The 22,821-nt window shown below is 35.9% G+C and overlaps 4 protein-coding genes across 10 annotated transcripts; 2 read left to right on the top strand and 2 right to left on the bottom strand.

Annotated features, from left to right (window-relative positions):
* The first annotated feature begins 31 nt into the window (after window positions 1–31).
* Window positions 32–5,060, top strand: LOC662652 (uncharacterized protein). Of its 2 annotated transcripts, none has more exons than XM_064357601.1 (5): window positions 32–164; window positions 376–616; window positions 672–934; window positions 982–1,248; window positions 3,618–5,060. In XM_064357601.1, the coding sequence occupies exons 2-5, from the start codon at window positions 479–481 to the stop codon at window positions 5,050–5,052; spliced, it is 2,103 nt and encodes a 700-aa protein (XP_064213671.1). In that variant the 5' UTR covers window positions 32–164; window positions 376–478; the 3' UTR covers window positions 5,053–5,060. The 2 variants fall into 2 exon arrangements, with proteins under 2 accessions (XP_064213671.1, XP_973829.2); XM_968736.4 differs by lacking the exon at window positions 32–164 and adding an exon at window positions 171–300.
* Window positions 5,061–7,608: 2,548 nt separating this feature from the next.
* LOC103313951 (uncharacterized) lies at window positions 7,609–18,446 on the top strand. 5 transcript variants are annotated; one of them, XM_008198574.3, is made up of 6 exons: window positions 16,771–16,912; window positions 16,961–17,108; window positions 17,159–17,508; window positions 17,558–17,878; window positions 17,987–18,229; window positions 18,278–18,446. In XM_008198574.3, the coding sequence occupies exons 5-6, from the start codon at window positions 17,990–17,992 to the stop codon at window positions 18,371–18,373; spliced, it is 336 nt and encodes a 111-aa protein (XP_008196796.1). In that variant the 5' UTR covers window positions 16,771–16,912; window positions 16,961–17,108; window positions 17,159–17,508; window positions 17,558–17,878; window positions 17,987–17,989; the 3' UTR covers window positions 18,374–18,446. The 5 variants fall into 5 exon arrangements, 4 of the variants coding, with proteins under 4 accessions (XP_064213673.1, XP_064213672.1, XP_008196796.1 ...); XM_064357603.1 differs by lacking the exons at window positions 17,987–18,229; window positions 18,278–18,446 and adding an exon at window positions 12,121–12,235 and having other exon boundaries at window positions 16,695–16,912; window positions 17,558–17,695; XR_010334685.1 differs by lacking the exons at window positions 17,159–17,508; window positions 17,558–17,878; window positions 17,987–18,229; window positions 18,278–18,446 and adding exons at window positions 7,609–9,150; window positions 11,472–12,235 and having other exon boundaries at window positions 16,695–16,912.
* Hs3st-B (Heparan sulfate 3-O sulfotransferase-B) lies at window positions 14,682–16,481 on the bottom strand. 2 transcript variants are annotated; one of them, XM_008198571.3, is made up of 3 exons: window positions 16,321–16,481; window positions 15,952–16,107; window positions 14,682–15,903 (listed from the first exon to the last, which is right to left on the bottom strand). In XM_008198571.3, exons 2-3 carry the CDS (start codon window positions 16,072–16,074, stop codon window positions 14,986–14,988), a joined length of 1,041 nt encoding a protein of 346 aa, XP_008196793.1. In that variant the 5' UTR covers window positions 16,075–16,107; window positions 16,321–16,481; the 3' UTR covers window positions 14,682–14,985. The 2 variants fall into 2 exon arrangements, with proteins under 2 accessions (XP_008196793.1, XP_015838213.1); XM_015982727.2 differs by lacking the exon at window positions 16,321–16,481 and adding an exon at window positions 16,165–16,284.
* On the bottom strand, window positions 18,436–21,878 carry Pus7 (Pseudouridine synthase 7). Its single transcript, XM_968856.5, has 6 exons — window positions 20,805–21,878; window positions 20,552–20,752; window positions 19,304–19,454; window positions 19,059–19,254; window positions 18,852–19,003; window positions 18,436–18,798 (listed from the first exon to the last, which is right to left on the bottom strand). The coding sequence occupies exons 1-6, from the start codon at window positions 21,795–21,797 to the stop codon at window positions 18,485–18,487; spliced, it is 2,007 nt and encodes a 668-aa protein (XP_973949.1). The 5' UTR covers window positions 21,798–21,878; the 3' UTR covers window positions 18,436–18,484.
* Window positions 21,879–22,821: the final 943 nt, after the last annotated feature.

Here is a 22,821-nt window from a genome sequence, read left to right as displayed (position 1 = left end):
TTGTGGGATGAGGCATTCAGGATACGAGACGTTGCGACAGATGATTATTTAATCCTAATCTAATTCATTTGTTACTGGAATGAAACTGATCATAGTTATGAAATTTTATTCTTTTTTTCGTTAATTTTAGTTTGGTTACAGACAAGGGAAAATGTCCGTTTTTTGTAAGTACATGGGGCATATAATGCTACGTCTTGTAGACACAAAATCACAATCATCTGTCAAAAAAAGCCAAAGTTCTTGTAACTTTAAAAAACCCATTTTTGCATAATTTTCACCCAAATCCCATTTTAATTAACCGTAAGTTTTTTACATTTTAATTAAAATTAGGTGCCGTGTCATTTTATGTAATTTTATTGTGATGTGATTTTTTAGGTTATGTACAATGTCTCACACAAAAACATCATTTTCTATTTTACGGAACGTTAAATCTTGCTAAAACCACATCAGACGTCACGTTACAAACGCAACTTTGAAAATGTTTGCCACGAATTTATCATTCAAGCTCCTCAAAACTCTCACAACCTCAAACTGCAATGTTAGTCGATGGTCAGCTCTAGAAAAAATATTTAACACCAAACCGGGCTTAAACCTCGACATAGTGACAAAAAATGTTGTAAGTAACTCGGCGGTATTGTTTTGTGAGGGGATATACATTGAGGGGGTTTTAGGGCCTCTTTGGGGTGCCCCAACTCACCACCCATGAGGGTTTTTACTACGTTACGCAAAAATGCGTTGAAAAAACCGACGATTTGGTGCGTGAGGCCCTTTCGAGCGACCGAAAGCGCAAAATGGTTGAGATTTTTGACGAATTGTCTGACTCTTTGTGCCAAGTGGCTGATTTGGCTGAGTTTATTCGATTTGCACACCCGTCTTCTGAGTACATCGCGGCAGCGGAGCACACGTCAGTTGCCATAAGTAAACTAGTCGAAAGGTGGGCCCAAAATGGGCAAAAATTGGTTATTTAAAATTTATTTTTAGATTAAACACTAATATTCAAATGTATGAGGCTCTAAAGACTGCTGTGAATACAACAGATATAGTGCCAACAACCGAGGTTGATAACCTGGTCGGGAAGTTGTTTTTGTTTGATTTTGAACAGTGTGGGATTCACCTAAATGAGCACAAGCGAAACCAAGTTGTTGAACTTAATAACAAAATTTTATGTGCGGGGCAACAGTTCCTCAATGGAATATCAAATCCTAAGGTTATCAAGCAGAGTGCCCTTCCGGACAGCGTCCGCGATGTGTGAGTATACTCTGTTTTCCGCCCAATTTCGTGATTTTCGGCTAGTTTTTAACAAAATTGTGTGGATTAGTGACTTGGCTTGGTGATTTTTCGGTTTGTTTTAGCGAAATCTCGCAAAAAACTTGAGATTTGAACTCAAAAACGTGTTTAGAGTTTGAAAATGTGGAAATAACACGGTTTTCAATAAAATAATTTGACTTATTTTTACGAATTTTCGCTCATTGACGAGCTTAATCCAGCGAAACCGACTAAAAACCATCAATTTTTATCTAATTTGATAATGCTTCAGTCGGTTTTGGTGAATTTTTCTGAAAAAAAAGCTTAATCTTTTTCTCTAATTCCTTCTTAACACTTCAAACACAATTTTTAACCTAGTTTCGGCTTGTTTTTTATGAAATTTTGTCGAAAAACTGCATTTCAAGCTGATAAAGGAGCTAAAGTACAGGGAAAAAATGCGAAATTTGAGTTGTTAGCGAGCAAATTTGGTGATTTTTCTGTTTGGTTTATTGATATCTCGCAAAAACTTTGAGATTTTAATTCAATAACGTATTTAAAAGACTTTAAAAAAAGTAGAAATAAAACTGTTTTTATCAAAACCGAGTCAAATCGAGCAAAACTGGCAAAATTTTTATCAATTTTGATCTAATTTGGACATACTTTAGCCACTTTTACCGAAATAAATAAATGAGCCAAAAATAACGTAATTATCGACTTAATTTTGTGTTCTTTCGGTTGGTTTTCACAAATTTCGAAAAAACTAAGATTTGAACTAAAAAACGTGCTTGGAGGTTAAAAATTGTGGAAATAACTTTATTTTCAACAAAATATTGTGTTTTTTTGCTTTATTTTTTTGCTCAATGACGAGCTTAATCGACCGAAACCGACTAAATACCATCAATTCCGATCTAATTTGGTAATTTTTCAGTCGATTTTGGTGAAAATTTTCCAAAAAAGTCTTGTTAACTCCTCAAGTTCGTTCTTTAAACACTCGAAAGAGTAAATTTGCCGCAATTTTTAGTCTAATTTAGTCGACTTTTGCCTTGTTTTTAACGGAATTTTGCGGAGAATTTGCATTTTCAATTGATAAAGGAGCTAAAACAGAGGAAAAATGTACGTAAGGACTAGATTTTTGTCATTTTTTTGTTTGTTTTATAGATATCTCGCAAAACCCTGAAATTTTAATTGAAAAATGTGGAAATAATACTGTTTTCAACTCATTTTTATGTTGTTTTTGGTTTATTTTCAAAGAAATCTTAATCAGAACGAGCTAAATGGAGTGAAATTTTGAGATATTTAAACCAGTTTTAACAAAAATTTGCGAAATAATTGCATTTCTAGCTAATACACGACCTAAAACACAGGGAAAAGAGCAAAAACATCATAATTAGCGACATATTTTGGTAATTTTTCGACTAAATACCATCAATTCCCATCTAATTTGGTTATTTTTTCATCAATTTTAACGATTTTTTTTTAAATAAAGTTTTAAATTTCTATCTAATTTGGGAATATTTTATCCAGTTTTTCTAGGAGCTAAAACAAGAGAAACTACAAGACTAGTATAATTAACGACTTAATTTGCTGATTTTTCTGTTTGGCTAATTGAAATTTCGCAAAAACTTTTAGATTCTAATACAAGAACTGATTTTTTTTGGCGAAATTTCGCTCAAAAACGAGTTAAATCGCGTGAACCTGGCAAAATCTCATCAATTTCGATCTAATGTGGAGATATGTGGGGCCTGATTTATCGAAATTTTGCGGAGAAATTGCATAACTAGTTGATAAACGAACGAATAAGTCATAGGAAAATAATCAAAATGACGTAATTAACGGAAAAATATAGAAATAACACCGTTTTCAATCAAATTTTGTGCTTTTTTGCAGTTAAATTGAGTGGAACTGGCAAATTATTCAATTTAGATCTAATTTAGTGATTTTTCAGTAACTTTTAGCCAAGTTTTTTTAAAGGATTTTGTTTTATTTTTCAAAATCGTATTAATACTGTTACGGTTTTTGGTCTGATTTGGTGCTTTTTGGCCTCAAACTTATGGACGAGCTAAAAAGACTTAAAATGAGCAAAAATGATGTATAAATGATAGTTATTTTCAGTCTTATGTGCTTATTCTTTGGCAAACTGTGGCCAAGAACTAACTAGTTAGTTTCCTAAACGACTAATGATCTTAATTGCTATTTACTAGGTTAGTGAAAATCGGATTAAGTTTTTTGGCGGTAAATATTTAGAGAAATAAAAGGAAGGAAAGGAACTACAGTAGTTTTTCTTGCTTTAAGTCACCAGATATTAGAGTTTTTACAAAAGTCTGCTCCAGAAATCATCAGACTGGTGATATTTCAAGCCAAACCTCTTCCAGATTTTCGAGCGATGGCGACAAAGTCGTTATTTCCGGCCTCTACGCCGACTCCTCCAACCCCCTCGTGCGTGAAATGGCCTACAAGATATTCCTCTACCCCGACCCCAATCAGGAATACCTCCTCAACGAGTTGTTATCTTCGCGACACGAGCTCGCCCTAGCGTGTGATTTTGACACTTACAGCGAACGCGCCCTCCGTGGTAGCATCCTAGACAAACCCCCCAAAGTCATGGAGTTACTCGAAAAAATCTCCGAAAGTATCCATAGCAAAGCAATGGCCGATTTCTCCGACATGGCCCACTTGAAAATGAAGGAGAACCCAAACGGGGGGCCACTCGCAGTTTGGGACGTCCCGTACTTCACCCAAAAAGCCAAAAGGGACCGGTTTGAGGTCACTAGCAAGGAATACTCCCCGTATTTTTCGCTCGGCGCTTGCATGGAGGGCCTTAACTTGATTTTCAATGCTTTGTACGGCATATCTCTAGTTAACTCGGAAATCGCCTCGGGTGAGACATGGTCCAAAGATGTTTATAAACTATCAGTGGTGCACGAGAGTGAGGGCTTGCTGGGGTACATATATTGCGATTTCTACGAACGTAACTTCAAGCCCAATCAAGAGTGCCACTTTACCATCCGTGGGGGCAAAGTCTTGCCCGATGGTACCTACCAGTTGCCCATCGTGGTCCTCATGTTGAATTTCCCGCTGCCACGGTGGTCCAGCCCTACCCTACTTTCGCCCAACATGGTGGACAACCTGTTCCATGAAATGGGACACGCGATGCATTCAATGTTGGCCAGAACCCAGTACCAGCACGTTTCTGGTACCCGCTGTAGTACCGACTTTGCCGAAGTACCATCGATTCTGATGGAATATTTCGCATCGGACCCCCGAGTTATCAAACTCTTTGCCAAACATTTCCAAACCAAAGAACCCATCCCTGAACCCATGCTGGTCAAGCTGTGCGCCTCGAAGACCCTCTTCAGTGCCAGCGAGACCCAGCTGCAGATTTTCTACGCCGCCTTGGACCAGATCTACCATGGGAGACACCCACTGAGTGGTACCACCACCGAAATTTTGGCGCAGACCCAGAACAGGTTCTATGGGTTGCCGTATGTGGCAAATACCACGTGGCAGTTGAGGTTTAGTCATTTGGTGGGTTATGGGGCAAAGTACTACTCGTATCTAGTGTCAAGGGCTTTGGCTTACTTGATTTGGGAGACGTATTTTAAAGTTGATCCGTTGAGTCGTGTCCAAGGTGACAGGTACCGGAGGGAGTGTCTGGCGCATGGTGGGGGTAAAAATCCCTCCGATCTGATTGGCGATTATTTGAAGGTCATCCCCACTCCCGGCCTACTGGCCAATAGTTTGAATAGTGAAATTGAAAGTAGCCAAAGCCAACTGAACGAAATGCGAAATTATTGCAATAAATTATGATTACTATAGTAATGTGCAGTTATTTTATTCGCGGCCTACTTTTTATTGATAAGAGAGCTAAAACACGGGAAAAATGCAAAATTAGTGTAATTATTATAGCGATTTAATTTTGTGATTTTTCTGTTATTTTGTTGATATCTGTGATTTTAATTCAAAAAACGCATTCAAAGGCTTGAAAAATGTATAAATAATATTGTCTTCGTCATTTTTAGTTTTTTTTGCTTATTTTCAATAAAATTTCGTTTAGGAACGAGCTAATTCGAGTGAAATCGGCAAATTCTCATCAATTTCGATCTAATTTGTTGATATTTTACCGAAATTTTTTAACTGATAGAAGAGCTAAAACGAAAAATGCAAAATTAGTGTAATCATTTGGTGTTTTTTTATTGTTTTATTGATATATTTTAAAGAGTGGCGTTGAGGGTGACAGGTCCCGAGGGAGTGTCTGGCGCATGGTGGGGGTAAAAATCCCTCCGATCTGATTGGCGATTATTTGAAGGTCACCCCCACTCCCGGCCTACTGGCCAATAGTTTGAATAGTGAAATTGAAAGTAGCCAAAGCCAACTGAACGAAATGCGAAATTATTGCAATAAATTATGATTACTATAGTAATGTGCAGTTATTTCATACGCGGCCTACTTTTTTTTGATAAGAGAGCTAAAACACGGGAAAAATGCAAAATTAGTGTAATTATTATAGCGACTTAATTTTGTGATTTTTCTGTTATTTTGTTGATATCTGTGATTTTAATTCCAAAAACGCATTCAAATGCTTGAAAAATGTATAAATAATATTGTCTTCGTCATTTTTAGTTTTTTTTGCTTATTTTCGATAAAATTTCGTTTAGGAACGAGCTAATTCGAGTGAAATCGGCAAATTCTCATCAATTTCGATCTAATTTGTTGATATTTTACCGAAATTTTTTAACTGATAGAAGAGCTAAAACAAAAAATGCAAAATTAGTGTAATTATTTGGTGTTTTTTTTAATGTTCTATTGATATATTTTAAAGAGTGGCGTTGAGGGTGACAGGTCCCGAGGGAGTGTCTGGCGCATGGTGGGGGTAAAACCCCCTTCGATCTGATTGGAGATTATTTGATGGTCACCCCCACTCCCGGCCTACTGGCCAATAGTTTGAATAGTGAAATTGAAAGTAGCCAAAGCCAACTGAACGAAATGCGAAATTATTGCAATAAATTATGATTACTATAGTAATGTGCAGTTATTTCATACGCGGCCTACTTTTCTTTGATAAGAGAGCTAAAACACGGGAAAAATGCAAAGTTAGTGTAATTATTTTAGCGATTTAATTTTGTGATTTTTCTGTTATTTTGTTGATATCTGTGATTTTAATTCAAAAAATGCACTCAAAGGCTTGAAAAATGTATAAATAATATTGTCTTCGTCATTTTTAGTTTTTTTTTTGCTTATTTTGGATAAAATTTCGTTTAGGAACGAGCTAATTCGAGTGAAATCGGCAAATTCTCATCAATTTCGATCTAATTTGTTGATATTTTACCGAAATTTTTTAACTGATAGAAGAGCTAAAACAAAAAATGCAAAATTAGTGTAATTATTTGGTGTTTTTTTTATTGTTCTATTGATATATTTTAAAGAGTGGCGTTGAGGGTGACAGGTCCCGAGGGAGTGTCTGGCGCATGGTGGGGGTAAAACTCCCTTCGATCTGATTGGAGATTATTTGATGGTCACCCCCCACTCCCGGCCTACTGGCCAATAGTTTGAATAGTGAAATTGAAAGTAGCCAAAGCCAACTGAACGAAATGCGAAATTGTTGCAATAAATTATGATTACTATAGTAATGTGCAGTTATTTCATACGCGGCCTACTTTTTTTTGATAAGAGAGCTAAAACACGGGAAAAATGCAAAATTAGTGTAATTATTATAGCGATTTAATTTTGTGATTTTTCTGTTATTTTGTTGATATCTGTGATTTTAATTCAAAAAACGCATTCAAAGGCTTGAAAAATGTATAAATAATATTGTCTTCGTCATTTTTAGTTTTTTTTTTTGCTTATTTTCGATAAAATTTCGTTTAGGAACGAGCTAATTCGAGTGAAATCGGCAAATTCTCATCAATTTCGATCTAATTTGTTGATATTTTACCGAAATTTTTTAACTGATAGAAGAGCTAAAACGAAAAATGCAAAATTAGTGTAATCATTTGGTGTTTTTTTATTGTTTTATTGATATATTTTAAAGAGTGGCGTTGAGGGTGACAGGTCCCGAGGGAGTGTCTGGCGCATGGTGGGGGTAAAAATCCCTCCGATCTGATTGGCGATTATTTGAAGGTCACCCCCACTCCCGGCCTACTGGCCAATAGTTTGAATAGTGAAATTGAAAGTAGCCAAAGCCAACTGAACGAAATGCGAAATTATTGCAATAAATTATGATTACTATAGTAATGTGCAGTTATTTCATACGCGGCCTACTTTTTTTTGATAAGAGAGCTAAAACACGGGAAAAATGCAAAATTAGTGTAATTATTATAGCGATTTAATTTTGTGATTTTTCTGTTATTTTGTTGATATCTGTGATTTTAATTCAAAAAGTGCACTCAAAGGCTTGAAAAATGTATAAATAATATTGTCTTCGTCATTTTTAGTTTTTTTTGCTTATTTTCGATAAAATTTCGTTTAGGAACGAGCTAATTCGAGTGAAATCGGCAAATTCTCATCAATTTCGATCTAATTTGTTGATATTTTACCGAAATTTTTTAACTGATAGAAGAGCTAAAACAAAAAATGCAAAATTAGTGTAATTATTTGGTGTTTTTTTTATTGTTCTATTGATATATTTTAAAGAGTGGCGTTGAGGGTGACAGGTCCCGAGGGAGTGTCTGGCGCATGGTGGGGGTAAAACTCCCTTCGATCTGATTGGAGATTATTTGATGGTCACCCCCCACTCCCGGCCTACTGGCCAATAGTTTGAATAGTGAAATTGAAAGTAGCCAAAGCCAACTGAACGAAATGCGAAATTGTTGCAATAAATTATGATTACTATAGTAATGTGCAGTTATTTCATACGCGGCCTACTTTTTTTTGATAAGAGAGCTAAAACACGGGAAAAATGCAAAATTAGTGTAATTATTATAGCGATTTAATTTTGTGATTTTTCTGTTATTTTGTTGATATCTGTGATTTTAATTCAAAAAACGCATTCAAAGGCTTGAAAAATGTATAAATAATATTGTCTTCGTCATTTTTAGTTTTTTTTTTTGCTTATTTTCGATAAAATTTCGTTTAGGAACGAGCTAATTCGAGTGAAATCGGCAAATTCTCATCAATTTCGATCTAATTTGTTGATATTTTACCGAAATTTTTTAACTGATAGAAGAGCTAAAACAAAAAATGCAAAATTAGTGTAATTATTTGGTGTTTTTTTTATTGTTCTATTGATATATTTTAAAGAGTGGCGTTGAGGGTGACAGGTCCCGAGGGAGTGTCTGGCGCATGGTGGGGGTAAAACTCCCTTCGATCTGATTGGAGATTATTTGAAGGTCACCCCCACCCCGGCCCACTGGCCAATAGTTTGCATATTGAAACTGAAAGTAGCCAAAGCAAACTGAGCGAAATGCGAAATTATTGCAATAAATTATGATAACTATAGTAATGTGCAGTTATTTCATACGCGGCCTACTTGTTCTCGCAATTAAAAATGATAAAACGTTGCATCGTGATGCTAATCGGGAGCACCTAGTTTTTTCTCAAATTTTTACCTGATTTACCTAAAATATTCCTTTCATAGCCTACTAACTACTCCCATTTGAACAGTCCATAATTCCGAGTGAAACCATAATTGAGCGTAAATCACGCAGGCGTAAAATTAAATAAAGACGATTTTCAATATCGGACGTGCCTTTTTTCAAGCGACGAAAGTTCCGGTTTTTCCCCCACCATGAGTGTGTGCTTTAAAGAAATACACGGTGTTTACTTCAAAGCGGCTTAAATTCGCGATTTAGTTCGACGAGATACGTGTGAAGTTGCAGTGGTGGTTAGAACAGTGATCCCAATTTTTCACCGTTAAGGCAAGGTCGGGCAAGGCCGACCGCAGAAGATATTCAAATAAGAGCAAAAAAGGTAAGTTGCGACCGGTTTAAGGTATGATTGAGTGGCTTTTAATTGGCGCCCGACCGAGCGGAAACTTTTTTGCCAAATTCCGGTCCAATAGACGAAACAAAATTCGAAAAAAGTAACATAGTTTTAAACTGCCTCAAATCTGGTAATTCCAGCAAAAATTACTGTTACTCGTTCATTAGTTGCCGCAAAAACAGTTTATTTTTCTAATTATTACAATTAAAGGAGCAGTTTGGGTCGACAAACAAGTCAAAAAATAACAAAAATCCATTCACTTTTAATTTAATTTAAGTCAATTCATTTAAGTCTGTCATTAAAAAAGCGCAAAATTAAGTGAAATATATCTAAATTAAATCACCAAACGAAGCATAGAAGATTAATAAAGTCATGCTGTCAGATTTTACGATTTACTACGAAAAAATATAATTCTTGCTCGGATTTTTATTAGTGCAATTATTTTTTATAGTTTTTTACAACACTTGAATGAGTTGAGAAGCATCTCATGATTAAAAGGTTTTTCAAAAAAAAATATCAAAATAGTTTTAGTAAAGTTTCGGTTTATTTAATGTATTTTGCGACAAAAGAGTTTTTTGTTGTGGATTTAAAATGGGAGAGGATAATCATTTAATTGAAGTAATTAGAGAATGTTTTTTTAGTTTCTGGTAGTTTAGAAAATGGAAATCGTTAAATAAATTGATTAGTAATATTTTTTTGCTCCGTAACTTTTTCTGTCCCGTCCGTTATTGCAAACATAAATGTTCTTATTTCTTACGTAGCTAAATAAGCCCAAGAAATTTTAATTTCCACTGTCTAATTTTGATATGGTTAAAGTCTTTAATAATTAAAACTTCTCTGAAAGTATTTCACACAAGATTATTTGTCCCGTCCGTCATGTGTTTCAAAAGCTTCAAGTTCTACATTTTACTTCAGAAATAATTATTGTTGGAATTAGTGCCTTTTAAATGTTATGTGTTTTTTGTGTCCCGTCCGTCATCAATTTGTATTTTTTTCCTGCTCCTATTTCAAATCACTTCAAATTGTAGGTTCATAAAAACTGAAAATAAAATCAAAGCTGTCCCGTCCGTTAAAATGGGAATGGCTGTTATTTAGCTTCCATTTAAATAAGGAAAAATTGGCTTCGCTCTTCCTTTCTTGTAAACAGGTGTGTGAATTTTTTGCCTTATTGTGCAGCCAAATTTAATTTTGTGGTTATGCTGCGCTACAATTGAAGTAGATCATTTCTTTTAACAAAATTTCACTCATTTTACGAAGAGCTGAATGATTTTATAGCAGATCTTTTATTACCTTTGTGAAATACAAACTTCATTAAATCTAACTAAGATGGCAAAGAGAAATTTTTCTACGAATTGTGCACCAGAAAAAAAGTTATAGCCTTGACGTCGAAACAAACTATAAAATAATACTACGTTTTTGTCAGTTATCAACTTTAATCATTGTAGATAGTGATAACAAATTAGAGCAAAAGAAAGTCACGTAAAAGTCTTAAAAAGTCATGTAAAATGCTCTGTGACCTCATTCGGACCATCACAAAGCCACCTAATGACACTTAATAATAATTTTTCCCAGTGCGACCAACATTCTAATCCCGAGACTAAAGCAATAAATCAAAAATTTCTTCATCGAGCGCAACAAAAATTTGGGTTGAGTACGTGCTTTGGCTCGAGAGTTTCGTCGGAATTCGAACAGTTTCTCTCGATTTGATGAGAGCTTTGTAAATAATAAAACGCAGCTTGCCAAATGTTAGGGAATCCCCCGCTAATTCAATAATTACACACAACGTTTTTTACCAAATAGTGAAATCAATGTTGAATAATTAACTCTAAGTCTGATACTGACGTCGAAAAAAAATTATGACGCCAAGTTTTTTAAATATTCATTATAAAATATCAACATTTGACAATTTTTGCTCGTTTTTACTTTTGTACTATAGGGTCAGTTTATCTTAATGTAGACTAGTAGTAAACGAATAAGATATTTTTATCCCAAAAACCTTAATATGTCTCTTATAAAACTTTCAATCTTGATGGAAACGTTCACCGTGTTCATCGTTTTTATTGGGTTTTATTAGGATAATTTAAACGCAAACATAAAAAAGTTGTTTGGACTTAATTTGCATTCACCTGATGATATTTTAAAGCAAATAAAATGTTTAATAAGTAGTGTATCACAAAAATAACGAATTCCAAACTAGACACCAAACACAAATCAAAAACTTTTGGTGGATATATTAAAAAAAACAAAATATGTATATATTAATTTTCTCTTGGTAAAAGAAAAAAAATGTGAACTAGTGTTATTTTCAGATGTCTTTTCTCATTCCCCTGACCCTGTTCATCCTCGCCCCCCATGCCTACCCCATGCCCCGCGACCCCAAAACCCTCGCCTACTTCGACTACCTCCCCGAAGACTACGACATCACGATGGCTGTGGAAAATGACATAAGCCGGACCATCCCCAAGGGCAAACCCATCTACAACTCGCCCATTTATTACATCCGACTGCCACCACAACCATATGTGTACGTCCCAGGGTTGGGGTACGTGTCCCAGCCGCCGCCTCCACCGCCCCCGGTCTCGCCTTTCGTGAGCCTTCCCTTGAGTTTCGTGGCGAATGGTAAACCATCGACCATTTACCAGTGGGACAGCGATGGGTTCGAGGAACCCACACCCACGAAACGACCGGTGGACTCGATGGTACATAAGCTGGATGGGCAGTTTACCTTCAATGGGAAGCCGGATAAAATCTCGGTCTTGAGGGATTCCTACAACGCGCTGTATGGAGACGCCTTGCAGAATTTCTACCCTTGATTAAATTTTGTTTTATTTATTTATTTATTGATGTATTTATTGAGAAATAAACGTTAAATGCAATTATTTTAGTGAGGGGGCGGTAAATTTCAAAATCCAGGGGTGCCACACAGTAAAGTTACTAGATTTTTCAAAATGGCTATTGGGGTTAAGAAAAATCGCCGATTTTTCACTGAAATTGTGTGATTAATGATTATTTAAGGACAAAGTGATTTTAAGTGAAATTGTGTGGTGACACCAAAGTTGGAACCCTGGTCCAGGTATGTGTTGATTGTTTTTTTCATGTGTCAGGAATTTTGAAAACAGGAAACATTGTAATTCGCTCCATACGGTATTTCCGCTTCGTTTCAGTCTCCACAACGTTACAAATTGCTTAATCTCATTACAATAGATAAGAATTTTAATGTGTTAATCTGGTGATTACAATGAGCTTAAAAATGCAATGCGGTGTGAGTTGACCTAACCTGCCTTAAAACAATTTCCAGCAATGTACCGTCACATTGTTTGCAGATTTTTCCACGCTTTTGAGGAAAGATAAGCATTTTATTATCATGAATTATAACCGAATTTAATCGGTGCATAACATACAATCGTCCTAATTAAAAATTTCCGCTAGTTTGAGCCATAAATAACGTCGTGTTTAAATGACATTTTTTTAATTACTTAATTGCATATTAACATTTCTAATTACACGTTGTATGCGAGTAGAGTAGACTTTTAAAATTTTCATAAGAAACATGAAAAAAATTATTTAAAATTTGCGCTTCGTTCGTTGAATTTTTCAAGACGCTGCGAATACAGTTAAAGATACAAGAAAAATGTCAGAAAGTTGTAGAGAATTAAATGTTCTTTAAAAAAGTCAGCTTTATTTTTTAAATATATTTTACAATGAAACTTTTGCATTACGAGTATATTTATGTCTTACTATTGAGAATTTAATGCTCTATATGCCTTGTATTTTTTTCTACTCGTAAATATCTGTAAGTTAGTCATTCTAAAAGATACACAGTTAAAACAAAACCACTTTTCAATAATTTGTTTATAAGTATAAAAGTAATAAAAAAATTACAAACAAAATTCCCACTTATCTTCGTTTCGTGTTGTCTGATTTATTTTACCCTCTTTCTTCTGTGTAAAATTCAAACGAATTTTTTACTAATTCCCTTAATTAGTCCAAGCATTAGTTTCCAAACTTTGTACAGAATAATTAAATTAACTCCTCACTCGACTCTCGTAACAATGTCAACACTAAAACACTTAAAATGAAGCACTTCCGTTTTAAAATGGTACATTTTGTACCCAATTAACGCCAAAAACACTACAATTAAAAAAACTTATATATGTTATGCTGAGCGTTGTTTTTTTCTTCATTTGGCATAATTCACCATACCGTTTGATTTAATCGAACAAAACACGATCGCCATGAACAGCGCCAGCTGTAAAAAACTAAATAGGGTACACTTTCAGTTGTTTCTAGTGACTTATCTGTCACTCTACGCCAACTATAGATAAAAGATCAAGTGATAATGAAGTCATTGTAATGGATTTTTGGCCAACATTACGTGGGATTCCCCGAGAAGTTGTCACAGACTTCTGAAACAACTCGCAAGGCTTGAGTGCGTCCCACTGCCTAATTTTACCAAAATTTGGTGGTATTTTTCGTGGCCAAAACGAAACCGCATGTCGGTAATTAACCGGAACCAATTTCGCGAAACTAATTTAATTTACTTGAGAAAAACATAGCCCATCATCAGATTTTGCTCAATTATTGCGATGCTTTGAACCGAATCATCGCCTCTTCTTTCTCTTCATCAAAATTAAAGCCGTTGTTGGTACCCCTGTCCACATTTTTGGAAGTGTCACAAGTCACATTAGGTACCGTTGTCTAACCCAGTAAAAAATTCTCATCACGCATAAGTAATTATGAGTAATAAGTAATAAGAAATTATTCTGTACAAAGTTTGGAAGCTAATGCTTGGACTAATTAAGGGAATTAGTAAAAAATTCGTTTGAATTTTACACAGAAGAAAGAGGGTAAAATAAATCAGACAACACGAAACGAAGATAAGTGGGAATTTTGTTTGTAATTTTTTTATTACTTTTATACTTATAAACAAATTATTGAAAAGTGGTTTTGTTTTAACTGTGTATCTTTTAGAATGACTAACTTGCAGATATTTACGAGTAGAAAAAAATACAAGGCATATAGAGCATTAAATTCTCAATAGTAAGACATAAATATACTCGTAATGCAAAAGTTTTGTTGTAAAATATATTTAAAAAAATAAAGCTGACCTTCAGCTTTCTTTCTGACATTTTTCTTGTATATTTAACCGTATTCCCAGCGTCTTGAAAAATTCAACGAACGAAGCGCAAATTTTAAATAATTTTTTTCATGTTTCTTATGAAAATTTTAAAAGTCTTTCTCAATCTGTTAAGAGTGCAAAGCTTAACATTTTTTTATTCTTTTTCCAAGTAATTAGTGACTTGGCTGTATTTAAATTAATGTAAACAATTTGGCGTCGACACTATTTTTTTGGGTTCAGAAAATCCTGCGATTTTCTAGATTGTTTCGTCTCCTAAGCTATAGTACTCCGTATTTAAACTGGTGTTTTAATAATAATATTAATTATAAACGGAATATTTTATTAATAGGAATTGGAAAAAGGACGGAATTTAACGTGAGGGCGGGAAGTAATACGAGACTTACTTGTTGATTTTTTATTAAAACTCCGAAACTACAATAAATTATTCGGTAAGAATAAAACTTTGGTTATAAAAAAGTGCGACAAAAGTCGAGAACAATATCTACATATTTGATTATGTCTGCTGTGTATACTTTGTACAAAATAATAAAAACAAAACGTCCAAAAATCGCAATAACAAAAAAGCGTAATAATAAATGTGATATTTGGGTTAAAACAAAACAAAAACAAAATAACTTGATATCAGAGGTATATGTTACGTAAATTGACATTGGTCTAGCAATACTTTTCGTGTGTATTATTATTCAAGCCCAACCGAAATTAATTCCGGTCATTTGGTAAAACCTATTATTAAAGGGTCTGTAAAAATCCCTCAATCTTTGGATAACGATGGGGTCAATATAGGGATGATTCCGCCCTTTGGTTTTCCCCAAACAGTGCGGGGTGCTATGCCCTTCACTTTTAAACAAACAGGGAAACCCTTTGGTTGAATTAAAATAAAAGTGTCTCTCGGAAACCACTCGCTTGAGCCCTAAAAAATCCTGAACCCTTTTCAACTCAATCGCCGGATCCACAACTAACCGTTCCCCACTTATGAACAAAAACTGTGACAACGGAAAATACTTCAACCACCTGGACAAGTATCGGGAATAGAGCCCCAATTTAACGGGCCCCCAGGAAGTATCAACAATGCACCCGATCGTACTATTAATAAAAACAAGCTGATCAAAGGGTTTCATGTCGGGTTTTTTCGAAATCGCTTGCGTGTAATCGGAGATAGCCCTAGTGACCGGATCTCTAACTACTACTAAAAGTTTAGTGGAGGGATTCATATGTTGTACACGTCTCGGCGCTTCCTTGGTTATAAAATACGACGGTGTTTTTTCGATGGTGAGTTGGCCCTCGAGTGTTGGGGGCATGCGTTGGCGGTACCACTGGAAGCCCCGAGGGTAGTTTTTATCGAAGAAATGCACCTCGCTGCCGGCGGCACGCACATCCGGATGGATGCGGATGAACTCGAGGAGGGCCCTAGTGCCCCCTTTCTTCACTCCGATTATTAAAGCACTTGGAAGTTGGCGCATGGGGCGCAGACCCTGTTCGCGGAAAAACTTGTATTTCGGCGATATGTCTGATTCGTTACTTTCGAGGAGGGGGACGACACGAACGGAGGTGTGGTAGTGGATGATTGGGGTGTCGTTGGGGACTACCGGGTGGTGGCGCCACTGAAACACCCTCGTAACACACTTTATTGGCCCCGGGGAAGTACTCACTTTCGGCAACGCTTTGGCTATGCTACTGACTAGACAAGTGTTGAATGTATAACTGATATAAAAAGATATGGCAGCTAGGATAATTAAAGCTAAAACAACCTTCTTCGAGATTAGTATTTCCATCAGGCCATCGAGGCATTTGAACCAGTCATCAATCTGCAACAGGATTACAGAAAACTGTAATTTGGACCAATCTAACAAAACCAAAATCACCACTAGTGACTCTTGGCACGAAAACGCAGCTATAGGTCACACATTTAAATACAATTGGGCACAATTCCTCACAAAACATGAAAATATAGCTCTTAATCATTATTTAAAAACTCGTCTTTTAACTGTAAGAGATAAAACGTTATAAAACTGACTTACGTGTCAAATGCCATTCTTTGCGTGTTTTTTTGCACGCTTTCGGGCCAGGCATGTTGCTTTCACGTTTATTTTTATCACTGACTTAATTTGGGGCAAGATTGTTCCATTTTTCCGTTGACCCTTGATAGCCTAACCTCGAAATAGCTTTTCTGGAAAGTGTCAACAAACGTGGAAGTGGCTAAGGAGCCGGCCCTCTCTTTCCAAGAAAAAAAAATTAATTTAAGAAGCGAAATACGAATTTTGGACCATATGGCTGTTTCTGGGGACCACAATTTATGGTTTTACTTTTGATTTTATGCTTAATAATGGTTTAAAAAATAAAATATGACGCAACGCCCGGTACAATGGATCCTAACCTTAAAATGTTTGCTTAGGGTTTGTTTAAAGTTGGTTTATTTATTCGGGGATTTGTCATGAGTTTGAAAGACACGGTGGAAAAGTACTTTCACGACCACAATAATCCAGTAGTTAAGACGGAATCGTTCGGTGCGAAATTATTTTTGTCTCCTTTGAGTGACGATGAAGAGGGGCGAAAAAATCGCTGTCTTTCGGGAATAGAGACTGTTTTAAGACACACACGTGTTGAAAGAAGGTAATTTGGCTCAACTTGAATTCTTGTTTTTTCAATAAAAGCGCTCAGAGTTGCTAGAAGTGTGGCTGAATGGCTCCCTAATCGAAATGTGGCCCAAGTGACCAAAGTAACCGGTTCTTTGAAAGGAGGCTTCGGTGCGCAAACGAAAGACGGGAAAATTTTGAGCCCCGAAGAGACATTATTTCTCCTAGAAGCTGTAACACAATTTTTGGTCCTTTTTCTTCTGATCATTTTTTGGTGTTTTAGAACAAAATAGAATTAAGGCTAGATAAAGTACCGCTGAGTATTCAAGAAGCTTATAAAACAATTCAGCTAAATCACGCTAAATATCATGCGTACAAAAAACTAGTTTTGCAAGGTTTCAAAGTCAAACCATTAACAACAATAAATCAAGAGGAGACAACGAAACGGAAATTAGAAAGCGACGATGGACCTTCGGCAAAGGTTGCCAAAACAAACGACGAACAAATGGCCCCCATTTTCGAGAAGTTGAGAGAAATGGGGCCCCAACCCTTCAACGGGCAAGGTCACCACAGTACAGCTGATTATACAGTCAAGTCGTCGACAAATTCTGATTGTTTTAATCTCGTCTTTAAGTAAGAATTTGCTTGGTTTTTTGTAAGGAGTCGTAAGGAGTTTTTTAAGGTCCAGTGACGAATTTACGAGTATTGACCCGAATCAGCCCGACTCAACTCTTTACAGTGTGTGTTCCGACGATAACGTCGCATTTTATAATTTCTGTAACGCGTCGTTACCAAATTTGTAATAAATTTCTCCTGTGAATCCCCTAATATTAGACGCAACGCCCGGTGTACTGGCCACTGGCCCTCGTGACGTGTCGAATTCCACGGATGAGTGAATAGTGAATGTTTGAGGTTATAATTTAGTTCAATAACATTTGCGAAGGTTTTCTTTGTAAGCACGTGCATATTTAATTTTCCAACGTCAAATTAAACACCTTGAACAGTAAGTTAATATCACACGGTCGCTTGTGCTTAAAAAATGGGACTTGTGGCTTTATTCAATACAATTTATTGGCAAATCTCGACGACTTTGTTTACATTATTGAGCAAGGTAATGGGTGTTTTTAGTTCCAAATTGCCCATAGACATGTCTTCCCCTAAAGTCGAAGTGGTCAAGGATTTGATCAAAAGTGACACCGTTGTCATTTTCTCAAAAACCTATTGCCCCTACTGCAAGTTGGCCAAGGAGGTGTTCAACAACCTCAAGAAGACGTTCACAACCATTGAGTTGGACAAGAGGGACGATGGGGAGGAGATTCAGGGGATTTTGGGCGAACTGACGGGGGCCAAAACTGTACTTTAACCAATTTTGGCCAAACATTGCACTAATTGGTGATTTTAGGTCCCTAGAGTGTTTGTTAAAGGACAGTGCCTGGGCGGCGGCTCCGACGTTAAAGCTTTGTACGACAAGGGAGAGTTGCAGAAGTACTTCGACTAGTTATAAGAAAATTTGACAAGATTTAGTGCCATAAAGGTCATTAAATGAAATAAACCCCTCTGTACGTTTCAAAGTGTTTTTATTTCAAGCCGATAAAAAAGTTTCCTGTAGTTACGTTTTCGCGACCTTTGCCTTTTCCCCATTCTCCTCCTCACACTTTCGTTTCAAACTTGTATCGTCTTCACTGAAGACTATATTTTTGAAAGCTTCGTACTTTTGTGAGTCGTTGAGTAATCCAACTTTATCCGAAAACTCATTTTCCTCACACGTTTTTTCCTCAGGTTTTGCTGTTGCCACATGGTAATTATTTAATTTCGCGTGGGAGCTACTCGAAGTATCGCTTTTTAGAATTTCGCGTAACACCATTGTGGCATATGAAGATGAGTCGAGGCAAAAATCTAGCAGCAGCGCTTTGTATTTTCCTCCTAAGACAAAAATTGTGGTCATTTTTTTAATAAATAAATAATTATTTAAATACCTTCAACACTCGCGGGTTCTTTCTCCCCTTTCAGTTCTTCCAAATCTGACCTAATTAAATTATCGTTGGGGTCGTTATAGTACATTATTTTCCACGACAGGTTCTGCACTTGCCCCATTAATTTACGATAAGTTCCACTTAACGTATAAGTGCTAAAATGGGGTCATTTATCCTTATTAAAGTAACTTAAATTAAATTTTTACGCACCGTACTTTTTGTCTCGTCATTTCTAAAGTTAGGCCGTATTTTTCTAAAATTTCCTTGTAACAGTCTTTCATATTTTCCGGATATGTAATGTCGTAACCCGGCAGTGGTAAAACAATGTCATAAATTGTATAATTGGCGCACTCTTCATCGGTTAGTTCTTTCACGGGCTCTTTTTTATTTTCGCCACAATCCTCGTCTGTAATACCACTAACTAAATAAATAATTTCGCCCAAAGTTTCAATTACCATCTTCCGAGTTTTCTTTTAAATTTTCGAGAAGAATCAAGTCGCCTGGGACGACCTTAAGGCCGTATTTTTCAATTCGTTTTGACGCAATTAAATTCCAAACCAAACTTTGGAACGAGTGAATGTAAAGGAGTCTCGTATTTCGCGGTATCTGGACGAAAACACGAATTATTAATTTATTATACAGGATGGTGAATCCAATGATCCAATGGGCACGCTCACTTACATTTACAGTGATACCGGAATGAGTCAAAAAAAATCCATACAGACGTCATTATGGAGACAAACTTCAATTTTTCAGAAATTATTAAATAATAATTAAAAGAAACGAAGTCACTATCAGAAAAAAACATGCAGGAAAGAATTAGAAAGGCGTTCAGTAGAGTTCTACTGATAATAACACATTAGAATAGAAACGGTGAATAATTAATTAACTTTATTAAATTTATTTTGACAATAAGTTCAAAATGTGATGTACAGTAAATTCCACTTTGACGTTATCATGTCAGAATTTATAATTTTCATGGCACGCTTCGTTAATATCCAGGAGATTTTACATTAAAAAAACCGATTATTTCCCAAACTTTGGGAAAAAATTTAAGAGCGCTGAATAACACTCATAAGATACAAAAGGTGCTATTAAAAAAAATCAAGTTATTTATAGGCCTTCTAAGTTTACCAAAATAAATGCATTACAGCACGGTGATGTTAGAATGTAGTAAAAGTATGATTTTTTTTCCGCCGAAAAATAATATTCCAGACAGTTGTTTGCGCACATTTAAGGTCCCAAGTTGATATCTCGAAAACTAATCGCACTGTGATTTTTTAATATCTCTACAGACCCACAAAATTGTAGAAAAAAATTAAGAAACGGTTAAAGCAAATTGCAAAAATGGATTTTTAAAGTCCAAAAAGGTCCAAAATTTAAATACAAGCTATCCCTTATAACCTTGCAATTTGGAAGGTCATAAACAATCTATAAAAAATAAAGAAAAAAATTTCACTTTATGTTGTGAATTATTAAAGTCCAAGGATAGTGCAATTTGGCAACAATTTTTTTATATTCTGTGGGACGATAAAAAAGATTGCACTGTTACACTGCAATGTATCATCTTTAACTCATTTTGATATCATTGATGGTGTAGATGTAATCGAGCTTGCCCATATCAATGACTCACCCTGTATAATAAATGGTATAATTGTCTATGCCAAGTAAGTTGATCAGAAATTTAATTATTATATACTTACACTCGCTAAAGCATTGACGTAGTCATTTTTATGTTCTTTGCTCAGTCCTGACAATAATAAATATTCGATACAAGAATTTTTGCTCTCGAATTGAGCTAAAGCCTTTTCAGGGTCGCCCGTCTCAGCGTATACTTTCTTAGCTTTAGAGACGTCCAAATCGGGCTGGTCTGACTTTGTTAGTTTCAAAATAATATCACAGGCCTGAAAAATGCGGTCACAATTAAAATTTTTCGTAAAAATAATGTGAAAAAACCTCTTTCCAATTGCCCAACAAAAGTTGTATCCCGACCGAAAACGTGGGCACTTCTTTATCGTTCCCAAACCTTTGTAACCCGTAATAATTAACAAACCCCTTGTCTTGGAGACTTTTGAGCGACTTTTCGATCAAATCGTCGTCCCCAGTCACATTTCTGAGCGCGATTCGGAATTTATTACCGGTCAAGTCGCCTAGTTTTAACGGCTTGTCTTTGAAAGTGATATTACCAATCTTTACGTTTCGAATTGGTCGCGTTTTTACCATCAGTTTCCACGGTTCGACTCTTTTGACCGAAAACCATTGAGTGGTTTTCGCTCTTCGGTCCTTAACCCCGGCATAACTAAAATGTGCGGGGGGCATTTTTAAACATGAGGCGATCCTTAAGGCGGTGTCTAACGTGTCGAGACATTCCTTATACACAAGGAAATGGACAAACTCCCCTTTATCACTCGGCCAGTTCGAGCGGTTGTCAATTTTACCGTCGTGTTTTTTAAAAACCATAAATTTCTTATCGTTTTTCGTCTCAGTATTTGCACTAATTTTCCCTCCAAAGTACTTTTTCAACGATTTGTGAATTTCCGTACGATCCTCTTTTGTCATTTCACTGACGTCGAGTTCGATCAAAGGCGGCTCCGCCTCGTCAAGCATTTGCTTTAAACCTAGCCATGTCTCCTGCGGGATTTGGGACAAGGGGCTATCAGCCGGTGCATCGGCTTTTTCCACGGTTGTCCCAAACTTGGGGATTTCCAAGTTTGTTAGTTTGGCAATTTGGCCGTCGGGGTCGATTTCATTGACTTGAAAATCCGAAAAGCGGGCTTTGATCACGCCAGAGAAACCCTCAAACGTGTTAATGAATTCGGTAATTCCCACATCGATTTCGCGCAATTGATTTTGGTGCTGGTATTCGCGGTGGACTTGCGGTCGGTTGGTTTTTCCCCTAAAGCTGGGATTGAAGCGGTTTCTGGTGCGTTTTTTGTCGAATTTTGGCATTTTTTATCACACGTGTTTAACCACCGCCACAACTGTCAAAGTGACAGTCAAAAAATGAGAGGTTATGTGGTTGTGGTTACGTTTAGCCAATAACAGCATAGCGCGCGAACTACGTCATCAAGTATGCTCGTTTAAACCGTCATAATACTGTTACATGCATTTAGAGCTTTTCGTGATATTAAGGCACAATAAGTATACGAACGCTTAATTTTTGTGTTAAATGAAGGTGTGACTTACTATTCCTACTTCTATTAGAATTTATTCATCAGATAAACCAACCGGGCGAGATTTTATTCGGTTGTCATTTTAGAATTTTATTTTAGAACTATAAATATTCTCTTGCTTCGTTCAAAAAAGCTAGATTCTTTTGGTCCTCTGTTTTTTGCTGTTGTAGGTAGATTGAATTATTTTTTTTTAACAAATTAACGCGCAGAAATCACATATTAACACTTTCTGTACTGCCACTTCTACGCTACTGGATGCTGTCATGGACTGGCAGTACCTTAGCCACTACTAAAAACCACTACAAAATTTTGATCTAGTTATCCCTGACCCGATATCCATTACGGAAATAAAATTCCAACATAATTCCAACAAAATATAATTATCACATAAATTCAGTACTTGGTATTAAATATGTATACTTATAATTTATTAGAGTGTTAGTACTTAACATTTTTTAACTTGTATGAAAACGTCAGTTTATCATAATTAGTCAAGCCGAAAAATAAACTTTAATTAGAGAAAAATATCAACATTACCGGACTGTTAACGTGTCAAAATCGAATATTTATAAATAGTTACAATAGCCAAACTAACTTTCCACCATTGTGTATTATGTGTAGATTATGAATCTGCACTTATTTTTTGCGTAAATTTAGTAGTTTTTTTTTAAATCCAGAAGTAGAACCGAGTAGAACGATACAAATTTACAGAGCTTTTGTTTCTTTGTCGTACACATTCTTTGTGCTATTTTGTTATATTGCGAATGTAACACAAAGTTACCTAGAATTTTTTAAAATTT

The sequence above is a fragment of the Tribolium castaneum genome, chromosome 6, assembly GCF_031307605.1.
Source record: "Tribolium castaneum strain GA2 chromosome 6, icTriCast1.1, whole genome shotgun sequence".
Classification (NCBI taxonomy): Eukaryota; Metazoa; Arthropoda; class Insecta; order Coleoptera; family Tenebrionidae; genus Tribolium; species Tribolium castaneum.
This window is presented reverse-complemented; position numbering and strand designations above follow the sequence as displayed.

Coding starts and splice junctions, on each gene's coding strand:
- LOC662652 (XM_064357601.1), top strand. CDS start 479: ATGTTTGCCACGAATTTATCATTCAAGCTCCTCAAAACTCTCACAACC. Junction 935..981: donor ATAAGTAAACTAGTCGAAAG/GTGGGCCCAAAA, acceptor ATTTATTTTTAG/ATTAAACACTAATATTCAAA. Junction 1,249..3,617: donor CCGGACAGCGTCCGCGATGT/GTGAGTATACTC, acceptor AACCTCTTCCAG/ATTTTCGAGCGATGGCGACA.
- Hs3st-B (XM_008198571.3), bottom strand. CDS start 16,074: ATGGAAATACTAATCTCGAAGAAGGTTGTTTTAGCTTTAATTATCCTA. Junction 15,904..15,951: donor TAGCCAAAGCGTTGCCGAAA/GTGAGTACTTCC, acceptor AGGGTGTTTCAG/TGGCGCCACCACCCGGTAGT.
- LOC103313951 (XM_064357603.1), top strand. CDS start 16,734: ATGAGTTTGAAAGACACGGTGGAAAAGTACTTTCACGACCACAATAAT. Junction 16,913..16,960: donor CACACACGTGTTGAAAGAAG/GTAATTTGGCTC, acceptor AAAAGCGCTCAG/AGTTGCTAGAAGTGTGGCTG. Junction 17,509..17,557: donor TGTTTTAATCTCGTCTTTAA/GTAAGAATTTGC, acceptor GAGTTTTTTAAG/GTCCAGTGACGAATTTACGA.
- Pus7 (XM_968856.5), bottom strand. CDS start 21,797: ATGCCAAAATTCGACAAAAAACGCACCAGAAACCGCTTCAATCCCAGC. Junction 19,455..20,551: donor ACGTCAATGCTTTAGCGAGT/GTAAGTATATAA, acceptor GTTTTCGTCCAG/ATACCGCGAAATACGAGACT. Junction 19,255..19,303: donor AAAAGAAAACTCGGAAGATG/GTAATTGAAACT, acceptor GTGGTATTACAG/ACGAGGATTGTGGCGAAAAT.